The 14381-nt window shown below is 47.8% G+C and overlaps 1 protein-coding gene across 14 annotated transcripts in view; it reads right to left on the bottom strand.

Moving 5' to 3' along the window:
- The window catches only part of CPEB1 (cytoplasmic polyadenylation element binding protein 1), a 91988-nt gene that overhangs the window by 15782 nt on the left and 61825 nt on the right, over positions 1-14381 (bottom strand). For 7 of the 14 annotated variants that reach the window (XM_040493547.1, XM_040493540.1, XM_040493542.1 and 4 more), the window contains one exon: positions 10880-11068. In XM_040493547.1, the coding sequence (XP_040349481.1) occupies positions 10880-11033 (154 nt within the window). In that variant the 5' untranslated portion in view covers positions 11034-11068. Of the gene's footprint in view, positions 1-10879; positions 11072-11275; positions 11380-11435; positions 11595-14381 lie in introns of those variants that run through there. The other 7 variants (XM_040493543.1, XM_040493539.1, XM_040493552.1 and 4 more) reach the window with 3 other exon arrangements.

Here is a 14381-nt window from a genome sequence, read left to right as displayed (position 1 = left end):
ACAGCAGATGGCAAGTGCTCAGCAGAGCAGTGCCCAGCACACGGTAAACATTTAAATACCGAATATCAAAAAAAGAGTGAAGCAAAGGCCAGAAGAGAGGAGAGAGGTAAAGTGGACAGAAGAGAACATTTTTCCACCCACGGCCTTGAAGAATTAAGGAATCCAAAGGAAAGCACACCTTTCTATCCATGAGGAGGAGGAATAAACGCATTTGCCACGGAGCATGGTGGCACGAAGGCTAGGGAAGAAGCATTAATCCGATAACATCCACCCCAAATGGCTGTGAGGTGAAACCAAAGTAACGTGCTGAAGTGTGCATAAGTGCTTCATAGATGGTGGCTGTGACTGGCTCCCCTCACTGGTCAGGGAGTGAAACACAGGTCACCAGGGTGGGTTTCCTCTCCGGTTCCAAGCTAGGCTGAGTCCCAAGAGGCAGGAATAAACCTCTCCAAACATGAAGTCAAAGTGAAAGCATGCTTTCAGGGAACCAGACACACATGCCATTCAGGACAGAGTGCATGTGCCAGATGACACCAGCCCGCTCTCTTTTAGCCAAATGGCCTCCCTTTCAGATAAAGATAAGGCAAGTGTATCTTTAAATGCAGAGGATACTGCGGATGTGTGTATTTTATTCTGACAAATACATCTTTGAATTTTAAAGAAACTGTTATACTGGTTTCCAAAGGGGGTGTATCATTTTACATTTCCCCCTGCAATGATGAGGGTTTCAGTCCCTCCGCATCCTGGCCAATACCTGTTATGACCAGTCTTTTTAATTCTAGCCAGTTTAATAGGCATGTGTGTTGAGGATGGGGGAAGCTGTACCATATACAGCAAGGAGTCCATTACTTTATTACTTTGTGTTTTTAAGGAAACATTCTTTTAACTATGCCTTTGAAAGCAGTTTCCTAAGCACAAGCTTATAACTGTACGTTGACAGTCTCTCTCAATGCTTGGACTCTGACATCCACCAGAAATAGTCCTTGTCAAAATTCTCAAATACTCTTGACAAACCCCTCCGTCATTGAAACACAAAATCAAAGCCCCCGCGCTCATGTCCTGAGAAGGCAGGAGGTGTAAAGATTTATTCCAGGCTCCTTCCGGGTGCTGCAAAACCTGGCATAAAACCTCTGGAAACTAACGGATCATATACATCGGCCTTACACGTGGTACCAATGCCCTGAGGATCTCCTCTTTCTTCACATTTTACAAACCTAAGTTCACAGGGTGCTGAATAATGAGGTAGTAATCAAATTACACAGACCTTTGAAAAACAAGTTAGAGCACTGAGACTTCATCCTGAAGGCACCTGGCAGATACTGAAGAGCTTCTAGGGGGATGACAAAGGAGGCTGATCGGGTAAACTCAGCAAGGCCACACCTGCACCCAGGGCCCAACCCAGAGAGACAGCACTTAAACTCGACAGGCCCTTCTCTCCACTGGACCCATACGGGGCTATGAAGGAGGAAACAAGACAAGAGCTGATGGAAACAGCAACACAGCAGGTGAGTGACGGGTCATGTAGTACAGGTGAAAGACCAAAGCAGGTCAACAGAGTTGAAGCAAATGGAAAACCAGCAATTTCAATGTGCTGACAGCTACAATAGGGGTGAAGCGGCAGACGGGATGAACAGTGAGGACTGAGCTTTCAGGATGGTAAGACAATGTGTGACCACCGACTGGCTGACGTGCAGTGTGGAGTCTAAAAAATTGGCTAGGTTGCCCATATGGATATCAAAGGGACTCATGGTGATAACTGAGCCTGGGGTTAAAATAAACAAATATAAAACAAATACTGACATCTTCAGAGAAGAAAGGGACTGGGAAACTAGTAATGAGGAACAGAAAGAATGACCCTGAGATAAATGGTAAATTCAGCTTGGAAGAATGTCTATCTTCCACTGGACAAAGCAGTACCCTCAAGGAAAAGCCCTCAGCAAGTGCAGAGGTTAGAGGGAACACTCACCAGAGAGCAACAAGACAGAAAGCAGTGTGCTAACCCTGGGAAAAGGGGTAGCACGGTAGGGAGCTCTAGAAGTTGTCAAGGGAAAATGCAGAATAAGGCAGCACGCAGAAAAAAGCTCAAGGGAGGATGGCTGGCCCAGAGGTCTTTTGTCTGGGGCTATCAAGGACAACAAATCGAGGCCATAGTAACTGAGTCTTTCACCCCAGGTTTTTAAGAAAAAAAAAAGAGTCAAAAAGCAAACTGGGTGCCACTGGAGACCACTTTCATCATTCATGTCAATTTCCGTTCACTACTGTGGTGGTGCCTCCGTTCTACAAGCCACAAATTCATCCACCTCAACTCACATGCAATTTTTTCTTAACCATGCCCACAAAGATATCTGGAGGCTTTGTCAAATTCCCATGTCAAAGCTAGGAATTAGGTCTATAGCACTCCTCTAAATGTGATAATATACCGGTCTAAAAAGATAAAGGCATGACAACCCATGTTGGCCACTAATGAACTTCACTTCCTTAAATGCCCATGGCTCATAGTCAATCGTCTGTTCTACAATCTGGACCAGGTTCCATCAAGCTCCTACTACTTGCTAATAGCAACTTCCATTTACTGCACATATAGCATGTGCTAGACACTTCGTTAGAAGCACTTCTACCTGAAGGTAAATAATCTTCACTGAATCCTAAGAAGTGAGTACTATTACCTCATCTTAAAGAGAGGATCAAGGATCAAGGCTCAAAGGGTAAGCATTTGTAGAAGTAACAGCTAGTGAATGACAGAGTGGGACCTAATTCTGATTGTGAGTTGTATCTCCTATAATGCACCATTCACTAGCTACCTTTAATACTCAGGACTTACATCTTTCTGTCTTCATGTTCTTGACACCTCTCTTTGTTCAAATTCCTTTTAAGACCATCAACTACTGACAAAGCTCTCTCGCCTACCAAAGGTCAGTGCCTTGGGATCTAAAATCATCCAGGCCTTGAAACTTCTCTAGAACCTTGCCACCGTAGGAACTCATTAAAAATGCAACATGGGCCCCACTCCAGACCTACTGAATCAGAACCTGCGCTCTGAACAAGATCCCCAGGAGGTCGGTGTGCACATTACAGTGTGAGAAGCACTCATCTAGAAAAACCTGAGGCTTGCTACATCACTCTTCTAATCAGTTCCCCTTACCATGCCCCAAAAACCTTTGATATATCATTATTTCTACAGGTTATTTAAACACAGCTCTTACAGCATAATGGCAACTAATACCTAAAAGAAAAAAAGCAAGGCAGCTATAGGACATTTCCCAAAGAGTCTGGTCTCGGGAAACACTAGTTGGGTGCAGGGTGAGTAGGGAGGACAGAGGGAGAGTGACAGTAAGCAGGAACAAACATAGAGTATAAAAGAGCGGTATAGATTGTGGTAATATAGTCTCAGAAAGAGTGATGACCAGAACAAGGCGAACATTGTGAAAAATATTCAAGACAACCAAAATTCTCTGTAAGCTCATACTGAGCAAAAACCAAGGGAGGTAGGGCCTACTGCTTGGGGCAGACACCACCTGCTAAGACAGAAGAAGGAAGAGGAAAGTGCTATGAAGGATCCAACTGGGTTACCTGACAAAACTGGACTATGAACAACAGTTTAAGTATTAGATCAACTTTAAGTTGAATGGAGTTGAGAACTGTTTTGTCACTTATGAACATATTTAAGTACAATAATGCACAAATGATAAAGGTAAATGTCAACAATAAGAGAATCTGGGGACGCCTGGGTGGCTCAGTCAGTCAGCTGGTCAGCTCGAGTCACGATCTCACATTGCAGTTCATGGGATTGATCCCCCTGTCAGGCTCTGTGCGCCGATACCACAGAGCTTGTTTGGGATTTTCTCTTTCCCTGCCCATCCCCTGGTTATGCAGGCTCGCTCGCTCTCTCTCAAAATAAACAAACTTAAAAATAAAAAAATAATAGGAGAATCCAGATAAAGGAAATACATGTATTCCTGGAATAACTTGGTAACTTCTGTAAATGTGAAATTATTCCCAAACAAAAAGGCTTTTTTAAATGACACGAAGTGAAACTAGTCCATTCCCATTTGACTTTCTCTGCCTCTTTCAAGGTAACCGGATCTAACCGGAAAAGGAGAATCAAGCACAAGTAACAGGGCCTAGAATCCCCAGGGGGTGGGGAATGGTAACTAAGTACCTTTGGAGTCTCTGCCTATAAGAAGAAATAATCTTCTTTTAAACAAGCTTTTTAAAGCCTCAAAAACATTTGTATGGATATTTGCAGGCACACATGTGGACAAAGTTCTGCCTTCTCAACCAACCATGCCAAGCCACTCCGACAGTAATTAACTCAACATCTGGCAGAGAGCAGGTGATCAGTATTTGCTGGGCAGTACTAAAAGGAAAGAAACATCACATCCCTTAGAGCCAGTATGCTCACTGAGGCCGCACCCTTTCGATCAAGGTTATTCAACTCAAGGACACAATACTGACCTAGCAGCAACTCAGAACTGGAGCAAAAAAATCTTAGCTCATCCCAACCCAGCCCATCACCAAAACAGAGGTTGAGAGAAGTAGAGTTACTTGTCACATCAAATTGTGACAATACTCCTTCCACTAGTTTCAAATACTTTCTTTGAAGAGAACTAAGTATATATAGGTACAGGCTGAAGAGAGCCTACTCTGCGCTTGAGGAAGGGCAGGACAGAAGCACCTCCCTGCTCAATCCTCCCGGTAACCTGCTGGGATCCTCACAGCTATGTGTACATACTTCCACATTCAAGTACTAAAAGCAGGAAAGAGTGCTTCACTGAAAACTATCCTAACCACACAGAAGAAAAAGGGAAAGGGACAAGGTCATTTAGCAGACAAAAAAATCAGGATGCCCCAGGATTCACACACCTGGGTCACATCAGAACCTCCACTGCAGCAGTTTCCTGCAAATGTTACATTGGGAGGGCCAAGAATACAGTAGGAGTTTGATTAGAAGATATGGGGAAGACAAAAAAACCTAGTATCAACAGGCTTATGATTTTCCACGTGGTTTGAGATTTCCTTCAACCCAAAGAAGGAGCTAGGTTTCTAGAAACTGTCACCTGTGGTCAGATTCCCTAGAGTGACCTGAGTGTCCCTATACAGTCTACTCACATGGCACCTGAGCAGGTAGTTCTTTGAGTATCTACAGATCAAAGGAAAAGCTTCTAGGGAAGATGGAACCTCATTTCAAGCGATGGAACCTGTCCTACTCCTGGCTCAGCCCATGACACCATACTTCCCCTGGTGTGACTAGCACTGATTCCCACTAGCTGGGAATCAGGAGGGAAGGAGCCAAAAAGCTAGCAATCCATGGTTTCCCTCTTCGTAACCTGAAGTAGTAAGTGTATCTACTAGAAAGGCACGCTCTTTAAGCTACACAATCTAAAATCCAGGGCAAGTGCTAGGTCATTTATGCTGCAGGTCAGTATCTTCAAGTCCACTCCCCATCACAGGGCACAGAGCTTCCCCAAGGCCAGATGTCAAGCATTAACCTATATGGCTTGGGGGCTGGTAAGTGTGGAGAGAAGTCCATAGTCACTTTTCAATGGGATCCAGGGCCCTAGACCTTTGCTCTACTCCTGAACTCCACAACTCAGGGACCGTAGGAAGTCTGACGTTTACCAAGTACCTCCAGCCCTGGTGGCCAAGCATATGGCACTTGTATCTTCCAAAAGTGACTAAGAAAAGCAGTGTGCTCTTCTTGGAGCAGAGGCACCATTCACCACTCACATGCTGGCAGGAATCAGGATCAGCTACAGACAGCTCTCAGGGAAGTCACGGGGAAGAGAAGACCTGGCAGAGGGTTCCAGCTCATTAATGCTACCTCAGAGGGTACAAGAGACCAAATCAGCAGGAATATTTTTAGACCGATTGTTAACTTTCTCCACTTTCACCCTTCTATGCCAGCTCCTGTGGGTTTTTACAGCTGAGTCACTGTTTGAATTTTCTGAAGCCTTCCCCAAGAGTACAAAGTCACCCAGAGCCTGATGGTGGCAGCACCAAGAGTTTGGAACTGTATGTGGGTATTGCCAAGACCCTGAGTTCGAGCTCAGCTTCGGGAGAGACTAGGCCCAAGACATCAGAGTCAGATGCCTGCTAACTCCTGGGAGTAATCATGGAAAAAACCCACACCAGGAGCCATTATTTCTAGCTTGAGATTTAGGGCAACATACTTGGAACCCTTCTTTCTCTCTCCCAACCCTTAGCTCTAGGTTGTTTGTGCTCAAAATCCATCTGAAGGCACACAGATAGGAAGTGGGAGGGCAGCACTCATTCCAGGTGTAACAACAGACTGCTCTTTGCCTAGAACCCCAACCCTGCAGTCTACACCACACTCCAATTCAGGTGGTAGGCTATCGTTTGAGTGTGAGCTGCCTTCACTGACCCTGGATCCCACAGATGCAATGTGGCACCCAACAGAGCCTTTCTCCTCTAGAGAGAGGAGATGACTGCACAAGTTTCATTACCTGAAGAAACGACATACCCAAGTCCCACGTAAGGTCAGCACACATGCTCTCCCTGTACCCAATTTCTTTCCTGCCTAGGAGGCACCCTATTATCATACTGCTTCCCAGGCCCTCCCTCATCTCTGCACTAAATGCTATTTCTCAGTAGACTTCCTGAGTCCACGATAGAATTCCTGTTCCAGTGTATGACAAAATTTTCTGTAAATGCATCTTCGTGCCTTAGAAGCTATGGAGGTTCAGAGATACTGATCTCTGAAGAATCCATCCATCCAGCTGATCAAAACACGTGGGAGGCAGAAGAATGGGAGAGACCTTGACTGAACTCTGCAGTTCAAAACTACCCAGGATTAACAACACAGTGGCTCGACATTCATCATTCATTCAACAGATACTTATTAAAAAGCCATGAGCCAGGTGCTGTGTTGCATGCTGGGGACACAGTAGTGGAGAAGTGGATGGCTGAAGGAGATCTGCAGGAGCGGAACTTGGTCCAGGCCAAGAAGTCCATGTTCCACAGATGAGGAGCCCAACTCTGTTTTGAGTATAACCTCAGAAAGGCTGTTTTGGAAGTATAGCAGCAGCCAAATCAAAATGCCGAGGGTCCCCCTTCTCACTCCAGGCTGATCCAGCCTGCCCACCAACAGGGAGCCTGCAAGTAACACAGCATGGGAACATACCATTTATAACCTGACTGGTTAGCAGTCAGGGCAGAAACCAGAGAAGGTGGACAGGTTAATCCCCTGGGGGACTTCTAAAGGACAGTGGGAGAAAACAGGGCATGGCCTCTGGCATCCTCAGACAGAACATCTGTTCTACCCACTGGGCTTCGATACAAGGCAGTCATTAAGAGTCCCTGCTTCCAGGCCTTCCCAAAGTAGATTCTCAGTCACCCCCTTCATGCTGAGTAATACTGCCTGCAACAGAGTCCCCAGGGGGAAGTCAGGGAGACAGATCCATTGGGTGGGCACAGCTCATGAGCTGAGACTCAGGTAGAGGGGAGTCAGAACTGTCCACAGCACACTGTAGCTTTGAGGGGTCTCAGCTAGGGAATACATCACCTCTGGATGGACAGCCCCAGGGCAGTATGTAGAAATACCTTAACATAGGTGTTCTTGTCCAACACGTTAAGAGTTCTGCTCACAGGAACACAGGTGTAATAGAAAGCACAAGAGTTTTGGAACCAAAGAGCACTTTGAGTTCTGGCAGTTGTGTGACTTCTGGTACTTCACAACCTGTGACCTTACCTACCCATCTTTATGATAGAAGTAATGACTACCCATTTCATGGGATTGTACAAACAAAGTCACGTGACGGACTTCACATAGGAAGCGGTCAACAACTGGTAATTATTAGTCATTCCATTCCCCATCCCAAGATACTGAGGACAGCTTTCGTGGTTCTACTGTTCTATTACGGGACTTCAGACACACTACAAGGACAGCAAAGGTAGTGCTAGACACATGCCACTGGGGTCTCAGGGAAAAACCAATGTCTAACATTCATCTTTCCCCAAAAGGCTTTCTTCCCAGCAAGAGGTGAGGCCTCAGGGTAGGCCCAGTCTTTCTAGAAGGAGGGACCCCACAAAGCACCATAACCAAACCGATGCTGGCCTTGCAGGCACTAATCTCAAAACCAGATTCCACCCCAGGGGCTTCAAAAGCAGGCCTCTGAGGCCAATGGAGCCCATGTAGCAGAAGGATCCTAGCCCCCTAAGAAAGGTCTCCATGTACCAGTCTCATGCTGAGAACCCAGTTAAAAGTTGTCCCTGTGCAAAAAAAAAAAAAAAAAAAAATCCTTAGTGGAAAAAATGGAAGCCCCTGTTGTAGCAACTATCACACTGCCTTTGGTATACCTTCTCATCTGTTTACCCTTGGTAGCTACAGGGATTTGTAAGGGCAACAATTTTATTCATCGATGGACCTCCAGAGCCTAATCTAGTACCTGGCACATAGCCAGGGCTCAATGCTTGCTGAATACATTTAACCAAGATTTTCAGGCAAGGGCCCTGCCATCTTCCTCCCCTACCCCCAACACTGATGAACACATATGATGGCAGAAGGTGGTCAGTGGTGAAGCCACAGCTGCCTGGGGCAATGTGTCACCAAGCAGAGCCCAAGGAGCAAGCCTGCACCTGTGCTCCACAAAACACAGCATGGATAACTCCCAGACTGCCCAGAGATGTTGAAACACCTCCCTCCCTCCCTAAAGAAACTGAGCTAGTTGGTCTTCAGAAGGGAAGGCAGTGTAGGCACTGGAATGTGGGCCGCATGTTCCCGCATTGCTGGCAAGGGTGCCCGATCTGGCACTGCAGCTGGCTGGTGGGAGGGCTGCATCCTACTCCAGTAGGCAGTACCCTCGAGTGGGCTGAGAAGGCCCAGAGCTCAGGGAAAAGAAGAGAGATGGCCGTCATCATAGCTCCAAAATTCGAGGACATCACGGATGTGAGGGATGGGTGTGTCCTTAACCCTCAGAAAGGAAGACACGGCCACACTAACCCTGCCCATAGCCAGAGGACAGCACTGGGGCAGCCCTCTGGTCCCTGTGAATGCTAGGGCCACAGACTGCAGTCCCTCCCTGATCCACAAAATCATGTGATATTTATCACTGATGTGCCTGAGATGAAAGGTGAAGAAATAAATTCATCCCCACTCTGGAGACAAATAGCTACAAGCACAGGACTTTCAGGCAGCAAGGAAACTGGAGGAATTACGACTGGGTCCAAGCTGTTTTTTTACAGCCTAATTTCACAGTAACTTTCAGGCTACGCTCTCCAAGCCCCAACCTGCGCCCTCCTGCAACCTGTGTGCAGTAGTACTTTTCAGAAGGACCCTTGTAGCTAACAGAGACCAGAGCCAAAGAAGGGCCACGCCCCAATCTGACACCAGTGAGAGATAGTGCCTTAGTCAAACACTGGTCACCACAGACAGGTGCCCACCTCCTACATAAGCTCTTCTGTTTTCTGCTCAGATACAGTGGGAATGAGGACAAGGTCAGCTTCACAGGCCATCTGGGTCAACTTCAGAGTACCACATAAAAGAAGCAACCATGGCCTTCCAGCCAAGATCTCCAGGCACAGGATGCCACACTTCCTTGCCCCAGGGCAGTTACCAATCTTTCTGGAAAAACCTGAGTCAACTGAAGGCCAGTACTTCAAGAAATTCTACCTTAACCCAGAGGTAGTTACTTAGACAAAGCTCTTCCCCATCCTCAAATCAAAAAAAAAAAAAAAAAAAAAATCCAACCCCCTACCCCCAATCAAATGGGATAATGCCAACAGACAACAGTCCCGGGCTCTGCAAAGCATTCTAAAAAAAGACCTGCGGCCAAATAGGGTGGAGGCCAGAGAAATCAGCAAGACGGTACCTGGCTACCATGACTGCCAGTTTCTGGAGCTGAGGAGGTGAGGGAAGGATGGCAGGCTCAGTGAATCCCATGGTCAGCACCAATAGGAAATGGCTGCCCCCCACTAACTTTCCATGTTCCCTAAGTATCTGCTGCTATTCTTTTTATTAAGGGATAATGTACATAAAGCAAAATACATGGGTTTTAAGTTACCTATAGTATTTCTGAAGTTCCCATTTCTTCCTGAACACTCCAAGATTTGGTTGGGTCTGGCCAACCCTCCCCCGTGTACAAGAGGGAAAGAAACGGGCACTGGGAAGTTCTCAGCAGAAGCAGTTCACGGGGTTGGCCTGGAAGCCCCTTCAGGCTGTCCCCATCAAATCCTCCCAAGGCAACAAGGGGTCCTAAAGGGGAGTGGCTCTTCCTCCATCCATTTGGTTACCCTTCACACAAAGAAAAACAAAGCCTCCGCAGCTGAGAGTTACTCCACCCCACTGACCCTGCCTGTCCCTTTCCAGGGTCAATGTTCTTACCCGTATGTTAAAGCCAATTCCAATATTCTAATACCACCCAGCCACACTGGAGGTTAAAATTACTCCCTTGCCATGATTTAGGGACTCACCCATCCTCATATACAGGTCCCTAGTTATAAAAACCACTGAGAAACAGAATCTGGACATCCAGGGATCAGCCCCTGAAGTCCCCTCCCCCACTGAAAAGTGTTTTGCTTCATCATCTCCAAAACAGGCCTGGGCACTCGGGGGGTTAGCTGGATCTTTTCTGCATAAGACTGTCACCTTGGGGACCCTTCTCAGGGCCACCCCAGGTGCACACTAACAACTCCAGGGAATTTATCAGGGTAAGTGGAAAAGCCATGCCTGCCTTTACGAGCAACCATCTGTCCTGCCACGCTCACAGCCAGCATTTCCATCTCTTGCAAAACAGCTCCATGTTGTATTGGGGGGGGGGGGGGGGGTGATGCAAAGGGGAAGAGAACAACTGTTGCTGTGGATGTCTCTGCTCACCACCCCATGCGTCCCCCTCCCCCAGCCAACTCATTTTCTGGCACTCACCCGAGTGTGTGCTGCTCTGGGCTGAGGAATCGGAGTCCTGGGTGCTCCAGGGTCGGTCCCAGCCTGTGAGACTGAGGGACTGCAGGCCAAGGCACAAGTCATTTGCATCTGGGAGGCCCCGGGAAGAATCTTGCGCAGAGGTGGGGAAAAGCATCCTGCTCGTAACTGTTTCTTCTGAGTCCTGGAAGTCTGCTTTGGACAGGAGGACAGCAGAAACCCCAGAGTTAAGGGCTGTTTTCCCCAGTATTATCAACAATAAATATTAATAATAATAGTTTCCCCGAGCTCAAGGAGCAGACATCCAAGTCGGCCGGATGCTGCGGCCGCTGCCTCTGCACTTTTGGGGGCGTCAGAGCAAGAGCGGTTGCCATACAGCCCCCCTCCCCACATACACACCCCTATCCCGTCTGCATTACAGACTGGGCCAGCATGTGATCAGGCTGCTGATGCTTCCCGCTGCCAGTGACATCAGCCGGCTGAGCTGTGCAATAGAAAGCGGCATCATCCCTCACAGAATGGGGGAGGAGCAGGAGGGGACGACAGGGAGGAGACTTGCCTCCCCGGGAAAAGATAGCACAACAGCTACTTGGAACAGTCCGGGTGCAGTGCCGGTAAGTCAGGGTTCCGAGGCAGCGCCCTCCGGTCTCCAGCAATGGTGGCCAAGCGGCCCTGAGGCACGACTGAAGTCCTCTCCGCTGACAGCAAAGCCAAAGCCGTGACTGCCTGCTTGTGTAGCTCTGCCCTCCTGCCCCTCCCTTCCCCTCCCTCTGCTCTCCACCCCCAAACCCAAAAACACTCTAGTCCTGGATTCTCTCCAGCTGCTTGCTCAAGCCCTGGTTTTGCAGCCCAATGCAAAGCTTCACAATCCTGCTAGCAAAAATCTATGTGCTCCAAGTGGCCCCTGAGCAGCACCCTGACACAGCAGTGTTTACCACTGAGGGATGGAGTAACCTTCAGAAAACACCGCATACTGGGACCCTGGGAAACAACACCTGGTGCTCCAGGCTTGTCTGGAGCACATCACAGAGAAAAGGGGTCAGCTTCAGCAGAGGGAAGGGAGTCGCCAGGCTGCCGTCCTATGTCCCACCACCCACAGGCCAGAGTAAGCTCTGCCGTGACCAGGACAATCCCTGTCCCTGGTTCCTCTCGCCCCAACAGGATGGGCATGAGTCATGAGCAGCTCTGTCAGGTCCAGCCTCCCTTCCCTCGGGCGGCCGGACATAGGGACAGACTGAGGCAACACTGCTAAACAGTTCAGACAGACAGAAAGAAAAGCAACAGTCCCAGTGCTATTCTGCCCCTTCAGAAATCCAGCGCTCAGGAGCTCCCACCAGCCGGCCCTGCCAACGCCCTGTCTCCGGCCTTCCAGGAGCACTCTGAGCCTCCCAGCTAGCCAGCTGGGAGGCTCACCGATGCCTCTGGCTGCCGGGGCCCTCACTCAGGGGTCCTGCTCAGGACCAAGGCCCCACTTCTGTGACCACTCACAGCTCCAGCAACAAAGTACAGCTCTGCCCAGATATTTTGGAACCTCCGCCATTTCCTCTTTGGTGACGTGCTCTCCCGTATCAGTCCTCTGCCATCATGACCTACAGTCACAAGGCCTCCTCCCCAGAAAAGAGGGTAGAGAGCAAAGGTCACAGCCTCAGCAGGCAGGCTGCTCACACCTAAACCATGCTGGTGGCAGTACTCCGCCTCACCTGTTCTCCCATGTCATACGGGCAGTGACCAATATAGACAGGGTCCCAGATGGGCAGAGGCAAGAAAAATGCCATTAGCCACAGGATAAACTAGCGAGAACCACCTGCAGTACATACCCCTATGTCCTTGGGCACTCAGGCAGAGCTGAGAGGGGAGAAATGACCAGTCTGTGGGAGAGACTCCTCCCATTAGAGGTGGTTTTTTCTTTTTCTTTTTCCCTTCCTTTTTCTTTAGAGCTTTGCTGCTGTGTCATCCATCCACGTTATTCCTGTCTGGCTATAGATACTCTGCTTGCTCCCTGTCTGTGTTTGTTAAAACCTTGTTCACCACTGCACCATGTTGGTATTGTCCCCACCCCAGAACACTCCCTCCTGCTTCTCTAGGTCCACCCTCACACAAGCTAAGGACAAACTTTAAAAATGATCTATGTGTACTAACTACAAAAACAATGCTGCCTTTAAAAACACCTATATTTCAGTACCTGTGCCCACTAAACCAGCTATCTATATAGTCCCTTCCACCCCCCAGCGAGGCCACCTCTGCCTAGACACAACTGCCCCCACCCCACCCTGACCTCTAAAATGAGGGTATCTGTGTGCATGACTACCCCCATGCCTCTGGCAGGAAGGATCTAATCATCGACTGTACTCTTGCTGCCCAAAGTCTAGTGAGGAAGACCAGCAACATCAACATCACCAGGAGTTTGTTATAAATACACAATCTCAGCACCCCCGAGATCTATGGAATTAACCTGCATTTTAACAAGATTACCAGCTGATATGTATGCACACACCAGTTTGAGCAATAGTATCTATACAACTTCCATAACCTTCCCATCCCAAGCTGACAGACCCAGGCTTCAGCAGCAGGGCTGTTTAAGGATACTGATGGCTACGTGCATCCAGCTCTGTGATCTAAACACAACTCTACTTTCACTCCCAGCATCCCCACCATAGGCATCACATCACCTCTATCCTTATCCAGACATCCCCCATCCCACATTCTCTTCCAGAAAAAGGCTTTCACAACCACTGCAGGGTTCCTTCACTAGATCCTAAAATCAATGAAGGCCATACCCATTAAATGCTTAGTGTAGCAGACTGGGAAAAATTAAGTAGCTTTAAAAATCCAACAGGATCTTACTTTGCTCACCAAGTCTTGCCACTGTGTGATCTCGGTCAAGTTACTTAGCTTCTGAGCATCTTTGTAAGGTGGCAACAGCAGATCCTGATTCTTTCAGGATCACATAAAACATCTGGTACACTGTCTGACACAAAGCATTTTATCAGTTTTCAGTAGGGTGACCATGTAATTTATCATCCAAACCAAGACGTTTTTGAGAGAAAGGAGGCAAATTTTAATAATCGTACCAGGACAAAACTTCCAGTTCTAAAAGAAGTCACAGAGATGTAAAGTACAAAGAGCATAAGGTAAAGAGTTAGTGATACTGTAGTAATGTCGTATGGTGGCCAACAGTGACTATACTTACTGTGGTGGGCACGGGGTCAAATACAGAATTGTCGAATCACTATGCTGTACACCTGAAACTAACATCATATTGTACATTAAACTACGCTTCAATTAAGAAAATCATACCAGGACAGCAATCTCAGAGATGGTAGACCTGGTAGGCATGATCACTCTTATCTGTAGCCTTTGTGTTCAGAAACATTTTACTCAAGAAACAGACTCTTTTTCTGAAGTAATCCCTACACCCAACATGGAGCTCAAACTCATGACCTCGAGAACAAGAGTCACACACTTTACCAACTGTGCCATCCAGTTGCCCCTCCAGAAACAGGTT

The sequence above is a fragment of the Herpailurus yagouaroundi genome, unplaced genomic scaffold, assembly GCF_014898765.1.
Source record: "Herpailurus yagouaroundi ecotype Mexico unplaced genomic scaffold, PumYag 185, whole genome shotgun sequence".
Classification (NCBI taxonomy): Eukaryota; Metazoa; Chordata; class Mammalia; order Carnivora; family Felidae; genus Herpailurus; species Herpailurus yagouaroundi.
This window is presented reverse-complemented; position numbering and strand designations above follow the sequence as displayed.